Source organism: Cloeon dipterum, chromosome 3 (assembly GCF_949628265.1).
Source record: "Cloeon dipterum chromosome 3, ieCloDipt1.1, whole genome shotgun sequence".
NCBI lineage: Eukaryota > Metazoa > Arthropoda > Insecta > Ephemeroptera > Baetidae > Cloeon > Cloeon dipterum.
The window spans coordinates 32,234,893-32,252,740 of NC_088788.1; the positions used below are offsets into that span (position 1 = coordinate 32,234,893).

At 39.1% G+C, this 17,848-nt stretch overlaps 5 protein-coding genes across 9 annotated transcripts; 2 read left to right on the top strand and 3 right to left on the bottom strand.

The window, feature by feature from the left end:
• Positions 1–101: 101 nt before the first annotated feature.
• Positions 102–2,601, bottom strand: nmd (no mitochondrial derivative). Its single transcript, XM_065486958.1, has 8 exons — positions 2,440–2,601; positions 2,089–2,236; positions 1,965–2,009; positions 1,732–1,909; positions 1,475–1,675; positions 966–1,162; positions 731–909; positions 102–678 (listed from the first exon to the last, which is right to left on the bottom strand). Exons 2-8 carry the CDS (start codon positions 2,230–2,232, stop codon positions 522–524), a joined length of 1,101 nt encoding a protein of 366 aa, XP_065343030.1. The 5' UTR covers positions 2,233–2,236; positions 2,440–2,601; the 3' UTR covers positions 102–521.
• A 116-nt stretch (positions 2,602–2,717) lies between these two features.
• CIA30 (complex I intermediate-associated protein 30) lies at positions 2,718–4,575 on the top strand. Its single transcript, XM_065486961.1, has 5 exons — positions 2,718–2,774; positions 3,027–3,307; positions 3,480–3,697; positions 3,782–3,967; positions 4,329–4,575. The coding sequence occupies exons 2-5, from the start codon at positions 3,031–3,033 to the stop codon at positions 4,551–4,553; spliced, it is 906 nt and encodes a 301-aa protein (XP_065343033.1). The 5' UTR covers positions 2,718–2,774; positions 3,027–3,030; the 3' UTR covers positions 4,554–4,575.
• Positions 4,564–6,304, bottom strand: CLS (cardiolipin synthase). The gene is made up of 6 exons (XM_065486960.1): positions 5,771–6,304; positions 5,574–5,711; positions 5,393–5,519; positions 5,242–5,327; positions 4,835–4,995; positions 4,564–4,771 (listed from the first exon to the last, which is right to left on the bottom strand). The coding sequence occupies exons 1-6, from the start codon at positions 6,206–6,208 to the stop codon at positions 4,687–4,689; spliced, it is 1,035 nt and encodes a 344-aa protein (XP_065343032.1). The 5' UTR covers positions 6,209–6,304; the 3' UTR covers positions 4,564–4,686.
• A 262-nt stretch (positions 6,305–6,566) lies between these two features.
• Gnpnat (glucosamine 6-phosphate N-acetyltransferase) lies at positions 6,567–12,135 on the top strand. Of its 2 annotated transcripts, none has more exons than XM_065486963.1 (7): positions 6,567–6,902; positions 7,586–7,748; positions 8,023–8,085; positions 8,143–8,273; positions 8,566–8,627; positions 8,693–8,833; positions 11,817–12,135. In XM_065486963.1, the coding sequence occupies exons 2-7, from the start codon at positions 7,586–7,588 to the stop codon at positions 11,845–11,847; spliced, it is 591 nt and encodes a 196-aa protein (XP_065343035.1). In that variant the 5' UTR covers positions 6,567–6,902; the 3' UTR covers positions 11,848–12,135. The 2 variants fall into 2 exon arrangements, with proteins under 2 accessions (XP_065343035.1, XP_065343034.1); XM_065486962.1 differs by having other exon boundaries at positions 6,568–6,964.
• Positions 8,633–17,406, bottom strand: LOC135941429 (uncharacterized). Of its 4 annotated transcripts, none has more exons than XM_065486952.1 (8): positions 17,275–17,406; positions 12,725–13,014; positions 11,593–11,774; positions 10,899–11,107; positions 10,553–10,842; positions 10,275–10,493; positions 9,207–9,797; positions 8,633–9,093 (listed from the first exon to the last, which is right to left on the bottom strand). In XM_065486952.1, the coding sequence occupies exons 1-7, from the start codon at positions 17,294–17,296 to the stop codon at positions 9,216–9,218; spliced, it is 1,794 nt and encodes a 597-aa protein (XP_065343024.1). In that variant the 5' UTR covers positions 17,297–17,406; the 3' UTR covers positions 8,633–9,093; positions 9,207–9,215. The 4 variants fall into 4 exon arrangements, with proteins under 4 accessions (XP_065343024.1, XP_065343025.1, XP_065343023.1 ...); XM_065486953.1 differs by having other exon boundaries at positions 12,725–13,011; positions 17,275–17,311; XM_065486951.1 differs by lacking the exon at positions 17,275–17,406 and adding an exon at positions 15,402–15,578 and having other exon boundaries at positions 12,725–13,011.
• Between the last annotated feature and the right edge of the window lie 442 nt (positions 17,407–17,848).

The following is a 17,848-nucleotide window of genomic DNA, read 5'->3' on the forward strand; positions in this document are numbered from 1 at the left end:
GGGAGAGAACGATGCTTCTTAACAGAAAATCTTTTCAAAGCGTCCTTCATTCAAAGCACCCTCACGATTTTAAAGGGCAACTATTTAAAAATTCTAATATGTAATATTTTCCTACTTGTTTTTTAATGTTTTTGTAACACACAATTTTACAACTATTGGCTATAGTCACAGTGTGATTTTGGTAATATCTGCGCTTTTATGAATTCGTTTATAACAGGCCTAAAAACTATAGACAACAAAACTACCTTGTTCCTTCTCTGTTACTATTGACTTGACTCACAGTACCCGACTAAAGCAGAGAGCAAAAAGAACACAAAATTGAAGAATGTTATCACTTTCGCTGAATATTCAGACAGCGAAAATGCTCATTAAAACGAGCTGTACCATAAGACAAATGATAAAACAAAAATCACATCAGAATTGCAATTCTCTTGCAAACAAAGCAACTAACCAATCAATCATAACAAATATAACATTTAAATTATCAAAAAGGGAAAATAATTATTACTTTCCATCAAACCCTAGTCCATATCAGAGCTTGACGCCACTATACACGCATTACTTCGAACTTTAGATTCCCTGATCTTGCTAAAAGATTTTCTCAAATCATCCATGTTAATAGGCCGAAGCGCCTCAGCTGTTCCCTGATTGTTTCCATTTATCACAGCAGCCCTGTTCCTGTGAATCACAAATTGGCGTCAGTCTTCCAGCAAACAAATCTATGCCAAACCTGGTTGTAGACCTCATGAAATCTCTCATTCTGTAAACAGAGGCACTGCGACACAGCTCGTGGAGATCAGAACCTGAGAACGTTTCAGTCACTTTGGCAATGCCCTCCAAGTCTACGTCAGCGCCGATTGGCTCCTTGTCAAGGATCAGTTCCAAAATCTGCAGCCTTTGTCGGCGGTTCTGCAATCAGAATGGGAAGTTAAAAACCATCACTGGAGGCAAATCGTAAAACGCACCGGGAGTCCAATGTGGAACATGGAGGGCATTCTACGCTGGATGGCCTGATCCAGGTCGCGAGGCCTGTTTGTCGCGCCCATGACGATCACAACGCAGTTTGGATCCGTGATCAGACCGTCCCACAAACTCATGAACTGAGCTTTCATCATAGCAGTGGCTTCGTGGTCTTGCGAACTCCTTACTCGTAGGAAAGAGTCTGCAGAAGAGCAAAGCGTGCGTTTCAAACATTGCATAATTTTCTGTGGCCGCGAGAAAAAATTATTCGACAGAAATGTCTTAATTTCTCTGATTTTCAAATAACTGGATAGCCTAAAACATTAGGACAAGGATTTTTTCAAACAAAAGAAATATCCACACAGGTTTAACCTTTAAATTTAAAGAAAACTGACTTAAGCTTTCCACACAGCAAAGCCATTCAGTTTTCCCTCAAGTTCAGGATTTTTTCCTTAAACAAACACTATAATATAGTAAAACGATCATGCAAAAAGTCCTATTAAGATGGCCCTACCAATTTCATCAATGAAGATAATGCATGGTTGCAGTTCAATTGCCAAGGAAAATACGGCTGCAGCTAGCTTTTGACTTTCGCCATACCACTTGTCCGTGAGAATAGAAACGTCAAGATTGATGAATCGGGCGCCTGCTTCCTTTGCCGTAGCTTTGGCAATTAATGTTTTTCCACAGCCAGGAGGACCGTGCAGAAGCACACCTGAGGGTAAGAATTAGGTCATATGAAATGCAATGATAGTAATTTTGGACTGGTACCTTTAGGGGGCTGACTCAATTTTGATTCTACTAGCAGATCTTTTCTAGTGATGGGGAAAATAACAGTTTCCTGGATTTCCTCGATTACATCATCCAACCCAGCGATATCGCTCCATGAGACCTTGATATCTCTTGGGTCCACCAAGTGGGTTGCAATCATCAACTCATGTTCGGAAAGCTTTAAATCAAAGTACTGTTAGAGCCAACACGACTTTGAGCGAGTCTATGCAAACCTGTCTTTTTACTTGAATCCCTATTTTCTTCATGAGATCAGTGGCCTGAAAATATAAAATTTGGAGCAAAAATTATATTTGTCACTTTACTTCATTAATTAAGGAGTGTTATGTATATAATTACTTTAGCTTTTGCCTGATTTTTCTGTTTGTTGGTAGGATCAAGCTGGTTCATTAGCCACTTCATTGAATAGTATGAAAATGCTGACAGTAGAACTAACTTTGCTGTCACTTTGATAATTTCTGTTCTTGTGATCTCGGACTCCATGCTTCTGAAAGTCAAGAGAACAGATTATTAAATATGCTGGTGTGATGAATTCAGTGCATTGGCTATAATTAAACTAAACACGAGATAATCCTTTGAATAAGTAAAAACGAAGGTCACATCATTACTCTTCCATTCAGTGCGCATGGTTTTGTGACCTCCATACCGCACAATATGATTACGAAAATAATGATTGTATGAATTAGAGACCTGTAAATATTCTTCAAATGATGTGAAACGACGACTTGGGAACGATTTTCGGAATTTGATTAGTTAAACTCTTATACAGCTCAAGTAAAAATATTATGTGTTTGTCACAAAAAATAATTCATTTCTCCGCGCTGAACTGATTTCACTCCACCAGCAGGACCGGACTGGGACTGCTGTTGCTGTTCTGTACAACGTACATATTGTTCAAAATGCGCATGCACATACTGGACACGCCTTCTCATATCCAAGCGCGCTACGTTTAAAATACCCTTTCTGCCTTCAGTTGCGTTGCGTACACAATACCACCCCATCATATCAGCTAGTTGTTGTATTTCGTAAGTTTATCCAGTTGTATGGTAAAGAAAACTGTATAATATTATACTTATTATTGCAATTTCTCTTAAATTTTGAACCTAATTTATTCATGTTATAAAATAAATTTTGTTGCAAAATTATGGGGGACTCACACTTTCCGCTCACTCACAGTTCTCGCTCTGATGGGAAGATTCAATGTTAATCCCTATCCTAGCGAGAAACGGTGAGTCTGCCATATGTTTAAAAACAAAATTATGTTTCCTCTGTTTTAGGACAATGGCAGAGACTTTAAAACTCTGCCAGGTTTTGCTGCGAAGGCGTTTGTTAAAACTGGGCTATAGCTCATCATGTCAAGCTTTTCATACCTCTGCAAGAAATCAAGTTTACGATCCAAATCCGAAAGGGGGCTTCAGGAAAGAAGGAGATTTGAATTTTCCCAGTCGAACAGAAATGATTCGAGACGGCTTGAAACAACTCAAAGGTGAAATCATGCTTTGGAAAGAAGAGGTGAAAGAAAAATTAGCTATGGACCCTCTCATGGTGGCAAGAAAAGGTTCGTCTTTAATTAGATTCAAAGTAATTTTTTTATTGCGGATCAGCAGAGCAACTATGCTCCACACCTCCCCACACTCAGAACACAACAGATAAATATACAAAAACATTTTTTTTTCTTTTTTTTTAATTAACTTCTGAGAGTTTGGCTCTAACGAACCATATCTTCTTAGGTGAGGTGGACGTGCAGTGGCAGTTTAACAACCCTGAGGTGCTGGCCAAATTCCAGCTCAATTCTGACAGGGACCAGAATCACGGCTATAGCACCTGCGAGCTCAAAATGAGTCCTTCCGGCAAAGGTCTCTTTACAGGTTTTATTGACACACGGTGTCCAAAGGATGGAATCATCAGCACCACCGGCTACTGCTCGATGAGAACCTACAGGGCCAGGGTAAAATCTGTTTAGAAACCATTAATTTAAAGTTTAGTAAAGGCGTAAGTTCGTCCTGATTAAGTTGTCATATTTTTGTCTTAGAAATCGTTCAAACGGGACAGCTACCTGAACTGGTCTATGTATAACACACTGGTGATGCGAGTGCGCGGGGATGGACGCAGTTACCAGCTCAACATTGCCAACGCTGGCTATTTTGACATAACGTGGAATGATGTCTTTAATTTTATCCTGTACACAAGAGGCGGCCCTTACTGGCAACTCGCAAAGGTCAATATCAATACAATTAGGTGTTACCTAATTTAATAATGGAAAAAATTATTCGTGCGTTTTTAGACGGATTTATTCATCTTAAAGTGTCTGTACGTGGTAGTTTTCCTTAAAAATGACAAGTTAATTTTTAAAAACTTAAAGTTCTCCTCGAAAAATATAAAATTTAGCAGCCAACACGCGTGAATTCGTTCGGAACGTCATCTCAAAAAACCATCTAATTTGTACAGAGAAAGTCTAGAAATATTTGAGTATTTACTTAAAAAAAAACCGTCTAAAATTTTAGTCCTACACTACTTGTAAAACAATTATTGGTCTCTTGAGGATGCTTAGTTATCGCCTCTGGCTTCATTGTTTTCAGATACCCTTTTCGAAATTTTTCTACGTAAGTAAAGGCAGAGTTCAGGATAAGCAACGGCCGATCAACCTGGAGTTGGTCTCCAATTTTGGCATCACAGCTACAGACTCCTCAAGTGGGGAATTTAACTTGGAGATAGACTACATCGGCTTGGAATTTGATCCTGCTCACCAGGAAACGTTTGCATACGAAAAGTATAAGCATAGCAACTTCATTGTGGGTAATTAATAAAATGCTGTTTCAATTTGAAGCTCCTGTTTATGAATATAAAATTTGTAATTTACAAACCACCTTTCTAATGCTGGCGCAGAACAAATGGCTGGCATCTCATGCCAATTAGGAATTTTATCACTTTTCGAGTCTAGCGCTTGCTAATTATTTTAAAAGTATTCCTCTCGATGATGTAGCTAAGCGCAGAAGCTATAGTTGTTGCTGCTGTGACATACCTGCAGGAAAGCACAATTTAAATTTAAATAGATTATCGATTTCAAGTTCAGATCTCGTTTTACCCAAACGTGGTCAGTGCATCTTGGGACGGGTATGAAATGACTGGAGCCACCAATACGGACGCCACAAATAACAGTTGGACAACAGTGTTGACCTTGCTGATTAGAGTTGGCTGCAATTGTGCGGTGACAAGAGTGGCGTCAAAATACCTCTTCAGTGTCCTCTGCAATTGAAAGATTCCATGTGCTTATAAGTGATTATTAATATTTTATTGTAAATTGTAAATCAACATTTTAACAAGATAAGGAAAGTCTGGAAGCAACTAGAAATAGTATCTTTAGCATGAAAAAACATTTTTAAAATTTCCCACCTTTTTGAATTGATAATTATTTACATTGAAATTAGTGACCATTAACAAATGGGCCAACACGAGCACAGCAAAAATATATTAGATTAGGTATATACTTACAGGTGGTGGCAGAGATTTGTATCTGATTACAAAACCAGCCAAGACCAAAAGAACATCGCGACCGATTATTAGGCCAGTCAGGGCAACTGCAAGTTAAATGATAGTAATTCATTAAAGATCTGAATTATTTTTCGTGCAGTTAATTCATTACTGGGAATATGTCCAGCGACTGTGAGCGTAGCAAACAACACACTGATTAAAATTTTGTCTGCCAGTGGATCAAGGAAGCTCCCGAGCTTAGATGCTTGGTCAAAATTCCTGGCTATCCATCCATCAAGCTGCAATAAAATATTCAAAATATATTCTCTCAAATATTAGAAAATAAAATTTACCAAATCTGTGATTCCAGCGATTGTGAAAACTCCAAGGGCCATAGGAAAGTCTCCCTGAACGATGAGGTAGCCAAGATATGGAGATGCCACAATCCGAGAAATACAAAGAATGTTCGGGATTGTCCAGATGTTTTCCCTCTGTAAAATTATCATATGATTAATAACGTATCTTTCCTTTTGTTCATTTTTAAACATACTTCGATGACACCCATCCTCTCCTTCATCTTGTCCTTTGTCTCCCTGATGTCATTCAGGATGTTCTGCCCTGTCGCCCTTAGCCTTTTTTCCCTCTCCAAGAACTGGTCCTTCTTCATTTGAATGACGTCCTTGATCAGGTTGTCCTTGGTCGTCCTCCCCATGTGCAGACCCTTCTTGTCCGCCTCCTGACTCGAGTACAGGCGCCGCTGACCCGGCCATGCTTCCGTTAGAGTTTCAGGGTAAAAGAGGGACCTCCGCTCAAACAACTGCTGGTTTCTGCTGGCCAGCAGCCGTACCGTGTGCAGCCGGTCGCACCAGAGGAAGGCATGTCGGCTGGCGCACAACCTGGGCCCGACCAGAAGCCGCTCTACGAATTTCTTGTTGAGAAACTTGTCCAGCCGCAGAACGGATCTGGACATGGGTGCGTAGCAGGCCATGCTCTGCTCACCTCCTGTCACATCGCACGTACGAACTTCTCGTATGTGGTGCTAAAAAGCACAACAACACGAGCAAGAGCACCGGACAAAAATGGACACATGGACACACCCCTATCTGGTGTCAGCTGTATAGCGTGGAGTGGAAAGGAGTTGAAGAATATTTCTCGAAATGAACGTCTTGCCGTGAATAAAAACTATAAACCATACATTTTACCAAATTAATTCAGTTTATATATAGTTTAAAGTCCTTAAATTCTTATATTGTTAAATAAATTGGTGTGATAGTTATTTTCTTTTGTAAGTACGGCTCTACTCCTTAGAGGTTACTACCTCTTTATTTTAAACAATCCGTCAAGGTTGTATTGTGCGCTGTGCGAAAACACGAAAATCTGTGTTGATACAACGTGGAAAAACACAGCCTGAGCAACGTAATTCTAAAATGCTGAGATAAGCATAGAGTTCCGAGTGCATTCGCATCATTTTCCTTCGTAGTATCGAGTCAGAGTCGAGTGCCACTGCTTCACCGTCTTGCTCGTCTCGTGAAAGAAAATAGGCACCGCCCAGAGCACAGGGAAACGAGGGTTTCAAGGGCACCTGAGTGCTGCGTGGAGTGAAAGTACATACATACTTCTCTGTCAGGCGAGCCCCTTTTGCTCCTCTTGCTGTGCCAGCATACCTTCCAGGGCAGTCGAAGGTAGAATACGGATCAGATTAGAGTAGTGCTCCTAGCTAGAAATGAGTCCGCACGGCAATTCGGTATGTTTTTATTTTATATGTCAGCATTTTTTTCAAAAATTAGACAGTATGTATTCGTATAATATAATACTCTTTGTGCTGTAGGATCTCGTTCATATTTTTTCCATAAGGTTAAGTATAACATGATACGAATACGAAAAAGTGATGCTTTTATATTTTCTTAAGCGCGAAGCTCTCATTTTACAATTTTTATTTTTTCTCAGTATTTTCTGCATTGAAACTTCATGTTTTCATGTTGAGAAAAAATGAAACCAGGCTTCAACATTTAAAAACATATGTATATTTCTTAATATTGTCATAGGATTGTATTAATATTACAACAGTAGTATTAAAAATACTATTTTTAAGTATGATACATAACATTATTTGGAAAATGTTTTAAAAAAAGCAATATTAAAAAAAATCATTGCTCATATGGTTTAATCACACATCGTTTAATAAAAATTGCACGTTTTATTCTCTGCGTTAGATTGTAAAAATAGAATGGCTATTTATAAATAAATTAACAAAAATCAAAGGTTGCAAATTATAAAACAACTTGATGACTTCGTCCTGAATTTTGTCGATTTTTCTGGTAATTTAAATCTATTTAATCCAATGTACATTTGTTATTGTTTGAAGATGCGATCGAACAGCGAAGAGGCTGAGTTTTTGTATGAACCATCCATTCTGAAGAAGCTTGAATTTGGCAAAGCCAGAACTAAATTCGAGCCAAAAATTAGTGCAGCACAGCCCGGCGCGGGGCTTCTTGTACGGCCTTTGAGCTCGGATGACTACGACAAAGGTACACTATTTTATTATTCTGCGGTTGTTACTCTCTCGCGTCAATGGCGATTAGATTAAGTTGAATTGACGCGTGTTTTCAAGGCTGTCAAGGTGGACCCGGAAATTTCTCCTTAAGCTAAAGCGCCGGTTTGATCCGAACGTAATTGGTCACTTATGTGGAGCAAACTTGTCGGCCTTGAAAGTTCATTTAACGCCATGAATGCTGCTTTTTATTTTACACGCTAGCTCTCCAGTGATGTGAGGAATTAATTGCTATATTTCCATGATTTCAGGGTTCATCCAATTACTAAGTCAGCTGACCAAAGGAGGAGATGTGAGCAGACAAGACTTTCTTGGTAAACAACGCATTGTGAAAGGAAAAGGTGCATTGTCCTAACCCACGGCTCTTACAGATCGATTTGCTTCAATGAAGCGCTGTGCAAATACTTACTATGTGACTGTGATCGAAGACACGCATCTGGGCAGAGTGATTGGGTCTGCCACTCTGGTCGTCGAGCAGAAATTCATTCGCAACTGTGCCTTGGTAAATAATATATGCTTTTTATATGTTCTGCAATAAATAAAAAAAATATCAGTGGCTATAAATCTGTGGCAATACCGTCAGACTGATTGGAGCTGTATCTAAACATCTTTCAACAAACCTCATTTTTTTGCTCAAAACGGGTTTCCATCAGAAGTGAAAGCAGATTAATGCAAGAGTTGACAGCCATTTGAGGCGTCCCTGCCAAATTCTCTTTTACTTGATTGTGTCATATTCTTCCTTTCGTGTAAACTCTATTTTTAGGTAAATTCATAAACGTTTTTTCTCTCTTTAGCGAGGAAAACTGGAGGATGTGGTTGTGAATGACAGCTATCGGGGCAAGCAATTAGGCAAGCTGTAAGTAATGCTTTAAATGTTTGCTTTTATTATTAAATTATGTAACAACAACTTGAATCCCGCAGGATCATTTCGACGATCAGCCTTCTTGCTGAGGAACTTGGCTGCTACAAAATCAGCTTGGACTGCAAGGACCAATTGGTGCCATTCTACACCAGCCTAGGCTACCTGCGCGAGGAGGGAAATGCGAATTCGATGACGATCAGGTTTTGAGCTTTGCAATCTCATTTCTCCCATCTATCTATCTATCTTTCTATCCCGCCACTGATATGATCTGAGTAATAAAATAAGTCTGAGTACAAACAGCCGTAAATATCCTGGTATAAAAGTTCCATTCTTGTTGAATGAGAGAGATGCTGAGTGGAATTTTCCAAATTGAGCTTAATGTAACATTTATGGAGTGTTTGAAACAGCAGTTCGATTGAAAGTCCATTTCCATCAGGGAATTTTGATTCTCTGCATTTTTCTGAAACAAACAAATTAGGTTTTTAATCATTCAGATCGATAACTGAAGGTTTGCTTGCTGGAGGGAGTTGGTGAATGAATTTGTTTAATTCGTGGGTGAGGCATTATACTTACAAGTCTCTTTCACTGGAAGGCGAACGTGAGGATGAGAATAGGCACAAGTATCATGCAGACTAGGTACAGGGAGGTCCTGGGCTCGCAGGTGGACACGACCAGATACTCCTCGTTCCAGTGCTTGGCCAGCGAGTCAGCCGACGAGTTGGATGGTCCCTCTTTGCCTGGGGCCACGGGCACCTCGAGCACCACCTTCTCAGAGGAGAAAAAGTCGAGCGGGAAGGAGCATTGCATTGTGTTGTCGCACTGGGCCACCCTTTGGCTCGTGTTGTACGTGGTCCTCACCAGGGAAAACTCAACGCTGATCAGGTTTTCTTCAATCTCGTTCTCCGAGTTGAACACAAAGAAGTAGTAGCCGCTGGTGGTGGCGGTGTAGCTATACGTGTCCGCCACGGGCAGCGTCGTCACCGCTGCCGGGTTGGAGCACTCGCGCCGAGGCGTCAGCGGCAGGTACAGCAGCAGTCCTTCGCACTTCATTAGCGTTTCCTCGCTGCTTGAAAAGGAGGACCACTCTTCGTCATTGGAGCGGTCGAATGTCGTATTTTCCGCCAGGTGGCCACGCGTGTCTGCGATGCCGTCTGGCTCCAGACCCTGATATATAGAGGGGTAATTTATGATCCGTTCATTTCACAATTTAATTTGTGCTAAATTTTAATCAAGCATGTCTTTGTATCGTGAAAATAATTGGAATTCTAGTGTTTAATTAATCTCCATTGGATGCACTTATAGTTTTATTTTTCATATTTTTAATCAACTTATATATGTTAACATTTTAAACTCAAATCCCAATTGTGCTTTAACAGGTTTTTGGAATGAATTGCTCACCGGTAGTATAATTTGTGAGATGTTAAAAAAGAAATTTATAGATGCGAAATTAGAAATTTTCTATTGAATGCTTTGGCCAGTAGTGCTAAATCAATTGATGCCTTTGATGCATATTAAATTATATCATTACTGGTTGTGTCATTGAAATATAAAATTTATAATCGCATCCAATCATATTTTTCTTTTATACATCTTTCAAATAACAATTAGATATACTGGGTTGATTTTTAATCTGATCCTCACCTCCTCAAAAGCGCCGTCTTCTAAAGAGTCCGTTTCCGCGTGAAGCTTATCCTGCAGGGCCGCAATTCGCCGCTTCCGGCTCAGAATGACCTTTTCTTCCTGAATAACTTCGTTGAGCAACTGCAAAGCCTCAGCTTTGTGGTCAACACTTCTCTTGGTTCTATCGCTGCCGTTGTCGGCACTCCTTTTAGCTCTGTCGATCGCGTCTCCGTCTTCATCCTGACAAAGTAACAATTAATTTTATTTCCAAACGCGAGAGAGGCTGTGCTGATGCGCACCTTTGCAGTGGTCACAGTCAGTCTGCTGCCGCTATTCTTGAGAAGCTGTTGAATAAGTTCGACCAACATTTGGTCCTTTAGTTCGTCTTCCACCTGCGTCTTACCGTCGTTCTGCTCTTTGGAATGCAGTTGCAGGGCCAGCTTCCTTAGGGCTCTTTGGCCGCTGGGTCCCAGGGAGCTAACTTTGGACACGAGCTCGTCCAAGGCCTCCTCGGAGGTGATCGAGTCGGTGCTGATGCGGCCTTCTTTGACTAGTGGATTTGGCGCAGCAGCTCTTGCTACCTTTCCGTCTACGAAAATCATAGTTTGGTTTTTAAATACTTAAAACGCTCTCATACTGCCTCACCTGAATGTGTGGGTTCGATTTTTTCTGGAACACGACTTGCGGTGGAAGTAGTTGACATTCGGTCCGTCGTCGGCTCGTGTGATTCAGGTACAATATTGTCTTCCGTCGTCGTCATTTCATCTAGTTCCTCTGACGAGTTGTCGCCAATATAAGCGCAGTCTCTCAAATGTTTGTGGCCTTTTATCACGATTAAAGATGCACCAGGCCCCCTATATAAATTCAAAATTGTTGTTTGGTCGGAGGATTTGAAGAATTTGGAAATAAATTTTAAATCTAGGACTCTAATCCCTAAATTTGCCCGTTTATTTTGTAGCAAAGCTCTCTCTGGTATATATTTTTTAATTTTAAATACAAAGAATGACTCTACTTTACGCGGATATTAATTTGAGGCTCAAACAGCCGCTGTATTGTACAAGAACGTGTTTTTCACTACTAGCTGACCGTCTTGAATTAATTTCCACGCAGAGTAAAGCCATTAGTTCTACTTTAATTTTAACAAATAACCTTCTTGTGGCTTCTTGTATTCTTTATTTGTCTCAAATAAATTTTTAATAGACATTTTCACTAAATAATATCCAGATCCCTAGGAAAATTGGGGTAGAGTTTCTAAATTTAGAATCAAGCAGGAATAAATTTAACTGATACTACTAGAGTTTTCCTATGGAAAAATATTTCTACGTATAACATTAGTCACCTCGAGCAAGCTTTAACCTTCACCTCGGAGCCAGGCAGCAAGTAGAATCCCCAGTATTCTTTCATGTCATCTTCTAGGTACATGTGTCGGGTCATGCTGACCCTGGCAGGGCGGTTATTGTACTTTGGCGTTTCTGGCATCAGATAGGCGTTGAACGATGCGTTTCCCCTCATCTTTTGCCCCTGAAACATTTCACAAGCGTTTCTAAAACATGATCTTTTAAGGTTGAACGAGGTGGTCAGCGCAAAACTGTGAAACGACCCAGCGCGTTTTAACAAAAAGGACGGAACCGTTTGTCATCCTGTCTGATGTAACATTCGACCGACCAAGCCAGTGACCCAGAGTGCGATTCTACGAAGTGAGTCACCAAAAATATATAGTGATCAAAATAACCTGGTTAAAAAGAATAAGAAGCTTTGACTGCTGCGGCCAATTTCGGATCCTGCTGCCCGAGTTTCGTTGTTGCGCGCAGTATTGTCTTCTTTTATTTTACTATTTTGTGATATGGCTTGCGCGTAATTAAAGGTACTTAATAATGGGAAAGTGCGTTTCATTAACACTTAGCAACAACAGTGCTGATTAAAGCCCTTGACGGCTGTAATAATGTCTTTGGGCAAAATAATAAAGATAGTTCACGTCATGTGGAACATCTTTGTGTAATCAAACTTATCTTTCGAGCATTCTCTAGTGATATAACCAATGATATCGAGTAGTAAACCAAAATCTTGAAATTAAATTAGGAAACATAATCTTGTTACTCAAGCACACGCGTGCAGAAAAAATTATCTGAACATTAATTTCCGCAGATACGGACCATTTTACAGATCATATATAACTTAATCATTCCAATAAAATTTTGTAAGATTCTGTATACTCTTTCACTGGATTTTTTCATTTTCAAAGAATAACCAGAACTAAAGAAATCCTTTTTTTAAGTACAAAATTCATGCATCTTCTTGGATTAGTGTTTGGATCTTGTATTCGTCCTTCGGGGTCTAGAGATCTAGAGATGAAAGTTAAATATATACAATTGATAGTGATGAGTGCTCTTCAGATAAAAAGCCGACAAATAATAGAGCGATTGAAGAGGGCAATAATCTGTCGAGAGGTCTGTGAGGCAGAGGTTGCGTACCTGGCACCAAGTGGTGGAAACGTGTCCATCTATGAGTCGGACGTCAGAGAAGGCGACTGGGTACTGTTGCTCGTGCAGCACGTGGTAGCGCACGTAGAGTGGAACAGCAACAAGACACGCAGGCACCAAAACTCCCAGCAGACACAACCGCACCAGCCGGCATGGACCCTGAAGGCCGCGGCACCATCCGTCGCTGCCGTCCATGCTGCGTCGCCGTGCTCTGCATGGCACTACCACATTCTCGTCGAGGAACGAGCCCGCCTCCAGTGAAACCTCAGTTGAACTACCTGCTGTTGGAAAATTTTATATTTTTTTTTAAATTGCTGTTATTTTTTCTGATCTTAAATGTATGACTGGCAAGAATAAACAACAATATTAATTAATTTTTAACTTCATGAGGTGCCAGCAGAATGGCATTTTTTAATAAAAAATTGCAAAATGGCTCAGCTCTCAGGAAGGATAGCTAATAGTGAATTTTTAAGAGTAAAAGTTAAATACCATGTTTACGTACTCAGAATTCACCAATTTTGCAATACGCAAAAAACAGCTTGAAAACCACGAATTAGTCCGCATTTTTCCGAATCTGACCTCCAAACAGTATTTAACTAGTTTTTTCACACTTACAAAAAAAACAAGTTTCATCAAATCTATTGTTCATATTTAGCGCCAAACAAAAGAAAAATGTATGAAAACTTAAAATTAAATTTTCAAAAATCGTATTGTGGCACTAAGATAGATCTTTAAAAATTAATATTTCAGCCATCCAAAATTAAATATTAAGACATCATATGTACGTGTGACGTGCCCTAAATTGCAGAAAAAACGATATGAAACGTTTTCTGCGATGCCGTGGGTTTTTTCTGGGATAAAGCTGGTTATTTTTGCGTACCCTCTGCGTCATATTGTACAGCGGCTGTTTCTGTCCCGAAGGCCTTTACCAGCAGTACTTTAACTCCTTAACAAGAATTATTTATACTCCAATATTAGCTGCGGAGAATTCTGAATCACCAATCGTTGAAAACGTTCGACTGACATTTTTTCTGGAGTGGACCATACAAACCAAGCTTAAAATTATATGACGAAATACAGTGGAAGTATGAAAATGAATAAATTCTTGGCTACGTTTCTAGCAACGAGATAAAATTCCTTTAATTAACACAGTTGAAAACAATTAGTGCCGAACACTTATAAATGAAAATTATAGGAATATTATTGAGCTGCCGATATTACTAGAATAACTCTAGTTTAATTTGAAAAATTTTAATACGCGCTAAACACTGCCAACGGTTTTTCAAGTTGGGTGTTGAATGTTATTTTCAAGAAGTATTCCTGAGAGCATTAACCTAAAAGCACCCAAGGTTAAAATAAGAATAAAAAACTCGATCAAATACCATACTACTTGTTTACTGCTGAGCTAGCTGCTGCGAGTTTGCAACATTCGAGACTATCTCGCTAGGATTTTTCAAGCACATTCGAGACAGTGCGTTTGCGAGATCTGTGTTTGATGCGCGCTTGCTATTTAACTTGTGCAAATTGACGGTAGTGACTCCAAAATTTGGGCACTTTTATAAGCACTCTTTACTTGCTTGCTCGTTAATTCGACAATATTTTCAACCAAACAAATATAAAACAGTGTGAAACGTTTGATTCATGTGGATAGTCCTTGCATCCAAGCAACCCGGCGCTCTCCCAGCACGCGACGTTATTGAGACACTTAAAAGATTTCGCAAACTCTATTGCTTTTACAAGTAGTTTGCGCTACTCGTGGTAGTGAGACACTAATAAATAAAAGTCTAAAATTAGAACCTAAATATTTTATTGAATTTATTCTCTTCCATGCATGTTGCCAAAAATCTCGCTGTTATTAAGGTTTTGATTCTATAAAATACCAATTTTTCTTCCCTACAGTGGCAAAAGAGAAAACAGTTGTTTTGAATAATGAGTGAGATGCTCTACGTAGCTTTCATAGTGTGTCAATCATGCATTCCCACGCGTGTGTTCGTGAATTATCTTTTTATCTCCTGCAAGAAGCCTGTGGTTGGCTGGGATGATCCAACGATTAGAGACTCGTCCTCCGAGGCTACAAATTAAAATTAATGAAACAACAACATCCTTATTGAGCCCTCCCCAAACTATCTAACAGGCGCTTTCGTAACTCAAACATTGTCTTTTTTGCAAATTTCGGGCGATCGGCCTCTCTCAAGGACTCGGCTATTTTGATCGTGTTGCACAAGCAAGAGCCGGCGCGTGAACTAAACAATCGACTCGCGCCGAGGCTGGCTCTAGTTTTAAATGCGCACATTTACTGATCATTGGAATTTATTCCTTCGAACCATCACACAGCCGTTTGAGTGTCTATAGCAACAGGATTTTGTTTGCCTCGAGATTATAAAATATTGTAATTTTTTATGAACTAAAAGTAAGTTTTTTTAACAAATGGTCCTATATCTATTTTACTGTCAGAGAGATCAACGTGTCTTATACGATTTTATTTGACACGTGGATATATATTTTGAGTATACACTATTGTACTCTTTTAAAATGCAGTAAAAAATAAAAATTATTTTCCACCCAATATTGTGCGAAGCAGTGCCATGCTGCTTTTTTTGCAATGGTGGTCTAAATTAAAAATTAAGCAGAGGTTCTTCAAATCTTGCAAAGCAAATTTTGAACTCACCCATCGCGTACTTCATGCTGACTCTGTGCATTTTGCCCTGATTTCACCCAGCTTGCACGTCTTGAGGAATCTCCCCAACACCATTCCTCAGAAGAAGCCAGAAGGAAGCGAGTCCCCGGCTCCTTCGTTGGTTCGGAACTGGCAGCCGCGGCCACTCAAACCGTCCGTCCGCCGCTTCTTTATCTGTCTCTCGTGAGACACGGACGGCCCCCACCAACTCGCAGCTGATATTTTTTGTCCCACACTCGCGATTAGGGATGTCAATGATCACGGATTTTAGACTGACTTAATCGAATTGTTTTTCGGCTCTTCGTCTCGCATCTGAGTTAAATTTTTAAGTTTAAGTTTAAATCAAATGCAGAGCCCGCATTTAATTAAAACTAAAAAAAATTATGACAACCTCGAGTGCATTTGTATTCATTGGCATGATCTAGCTACATTTTTAAGTCTCAATCAGTACAAATACAACGGTATAACAATTGATATTTATATAATTTTAAAACAATATCCATTTTAAAAATGTTGTGATAGACTAAACAAAGGTTCAAAATTCATTTTACTTTGAATGCATACTCTGGAATAATATTATACCATTTTCCCTGTCCTATAAATCATTAAATCGTTTAAATTCATTATTACTTTAATTTTTGCTGACAAAGAATATAAGACAAAATTGAAAAAACGAACCACTAATTTTCTCTTGTTTATTCCTGCTATAATTTCAAAACATGAATCAGAGAAAGTAAATTAAAACGCACGGTATAAGAATAAGCGAATACAATTAACTAGCAAAGTACTGCAAATACAAACGTAATATCTCGCCGCATATTTTTTTCAATAAAATTTCAAATTGTCAGCGTGTTGCTGATGAATTTTATTTACTGCCGCCTTTTTGGCACAGTCACCCTGAAACACGGCTTTTATTGTTTTAAAGCTAAATTTGTTTTATCTTGTCGGAGAGGCGGAAGGCATTAATTATGATTTCTACGCACGTATTCTCTGTGTTGTGTTTACTTTGACACAAACGTGCCGTGCTTCCGTGATGAAGGAGCGCACGCTTAGCAAATCAATTGAGCTAAAAGCTATGTAATATTTTACGCAATCAGTCGTGAATCTTATGAAATATCACACAAAATTCGTTGCCCAAATCGATATTGTTCAATGTTCAGTAAATAAATTTAATTTCCAATCCAGAAAATCCGTGCACCTCGGAAATTTGCAAATTTTGTTAAAAATCTGTTAAATGTTTTTAGCACAGTTTTAAACTCAAAAAACCAGTTTTCAGATTCAAGATTTCAATCATGCTAGAGCCTTTAAGAAAATACGTCTATGAGTATGTCGTGTAGACGATTCATTAACAATCTGAACCAACAAGAAAACAGGAAATATTTGTCGTTGCTAATGCTCGAGCAAAGAAATATAATAAATATTAAATCGCAGCGTCAACTGAAGAAACGCGTGCAATTCTTTTGAAACCACGTGGAAAATGTTGAAAAGGGAGAACTCGTATTGTTCTGAAATTGAGCAATGGACTTGATATACGGTTGGAAAAATATTACTAAATGATACAGATAATTATACTATTTTTTGAGTTGCTATTGCTACTTCTACCTTTGGAATACTCATTAGATACTGCTTTTGAATCTAGTGTGGTCTTGAAGCATTAAATAGCAACACTTTAAAATATTTAAGAAGCTCTACACTATAGTAACTGAGTGCCTTGAAAAGGAATATTAACGAAGGCGCAATTCACTAGCAGCGTAATCCAGCATTAGCACCGGTTGAAAAACAATTAATTTTTCCAGTTTAGTCGACTATGGTTTTTAATTGTGATAGTAAAATTGAACGATGCATTAAATAATTATCAACTCACACTTTTTCAACAGCTCGTACATGTTGGTGTTTGCCGCTCGGTCTCAACCTGTTCTGCCGACGGGTTGTGCTGTTGGTCCAACTTTAATTAGATGATCAGCAGGCAGCGGCGTGAAGAAGTCCGTCTCTCTATCCTTTCCTAATTGCCTTTTTTCTCGAATGGTCAACGAAAGACGGCGTGCAAATTGGTATTAAATCAGTGCTAATTTCCTCACACACACATGTCAACACAAGCAAATATAGTTATTCGCACACGTGACCTGTTTTCTCATTGGCCGATTTATATTTAGTTCCATTTACTCAGAGAAAAGTTATATATTTATATACATTTGGTGCTTCAACGTTTTTCATGTTATGCTCTGTCAGTCCAAATATTTGAGCGTCGCTGATAACGAGTCTGCTGCGCTGAGAAGCAAAGGTCTCTCTCTTTTTACGAGTATAATAGAAATATTCGGTGCATACAAAAGGACTCTTATATAACTAAAGTGTCACCGAAAAGCATTTTCAGTGAATCATTAAATTTTGGCAGTTAAAACAGAGCATTGAAAATTCCCTTTCATCTGCGACTCTGCGTC

Excerpts from the sequence above, each read along its gene's own strand:
- nmd (XM_065486958.1), bottom strand. The coding sequence starts at position 2,232 with ATGGAGTCCGAGATCACAAGAACAGAAATTATCAAAGTGACAGCAAAG. Across the intron at positions 2,010-2,088 it reads AAAATCAGGCAAAAGCTAAA|GCCACTGATCTCATGAAGAA; the intron begins GTAATTATATAC and ends TTATATTTTCAG. Across the intron at positions 910-965 it reads TGTTCCACATTGGACTCCCG|AACCGCCGACAAAGGCTGCA; the intron begins GTGCGTTTTACG and ends TTCTGATTGCAG.
- CIA30 (XM_065486961.1), top strand. The coding sequence starts at position 3,031 with ATGGCAGAGACTTTAAAACTCTGCCAGGTTTTGCTGCGAAGGCGTTTG. Across the intron at positions 3,308-3,479 it reads TCTCATGGTGGCAAGAAAAG|GTGAGGTGGACGTGCAGTGG; the intron begins GTTCGTCTTTAA and ends ATATCTTCTTAG. Across the intron at positions 3,968-4,328 it reads CTTACTGGCAACTCGCAAAG|ATACCCTTTTCGAAATTTTT; the intron begins GTCAATATCAAT and ends CATTGTTTTCAG.
- CLS (XM_065486960.1), bottom strand. The coding sequence starts at position 6,208 with ATGGCCTGCTACGCACCCATGTCCAGATCCGTTCTGCGGCTGGACAAG. Across the intron at positions 5,712-5,770 it reads AGAGGATGGGTGTCATCGAA|AGGGAAAACATCTGGACAAT; the intron begins GTATGTTTAAAA and ends ATAATTTTACAG. Across the intron at positions 4,772-4,834 it reads GATGCACTGACCACGTTTGG|GTATGTCACAGCAGCAACAA; the intron begins GTAAAACGAGAT and ends GCTTTCCTGCAG.
- Gnpnat (XM_065486962.1), top strand. The coding sequence starts at position 6,944 with ATGAGTCCGCACGGCAATTCG. Across the intron at positions 6,965-7,585 it reads TGAGTCCGCACGGCAATTCG|ATGCGATCGAACAGCGAAGA; the intron begins GTATGTTTTTAT and ends TATTGTTTGAAG. Across the intron at positions 7,749-8,022 it reads CTCGGATGACTACGACAAAG|GGTTCATCCAATTACTAAGT; the intron begins GTACACTATTTT and ends CCATGATTTCAG.
- LOC135941429 (XM_065486950.1), bottom strand. The coding sequence starts at position 15,432 with ATGCACAGAGTCAGCATGAAGTACGCGATGG. Across the intron at positions 11,108-11,592 it reads AAGGTTAAAGCTTGCTCGAG|GGGGCCTGGTGCATCTTTAA; the intron begins GTGACTAATGTT and ends GAATTTATATAG. Across the intron at positions 9,798-10,274 it reads AAGACGGCGCTTTTGAGGAG|GGTCTGGAGCCAGACGGCAT; the intron begins GTGAGGATCAGA and ends TCTATATATCAG.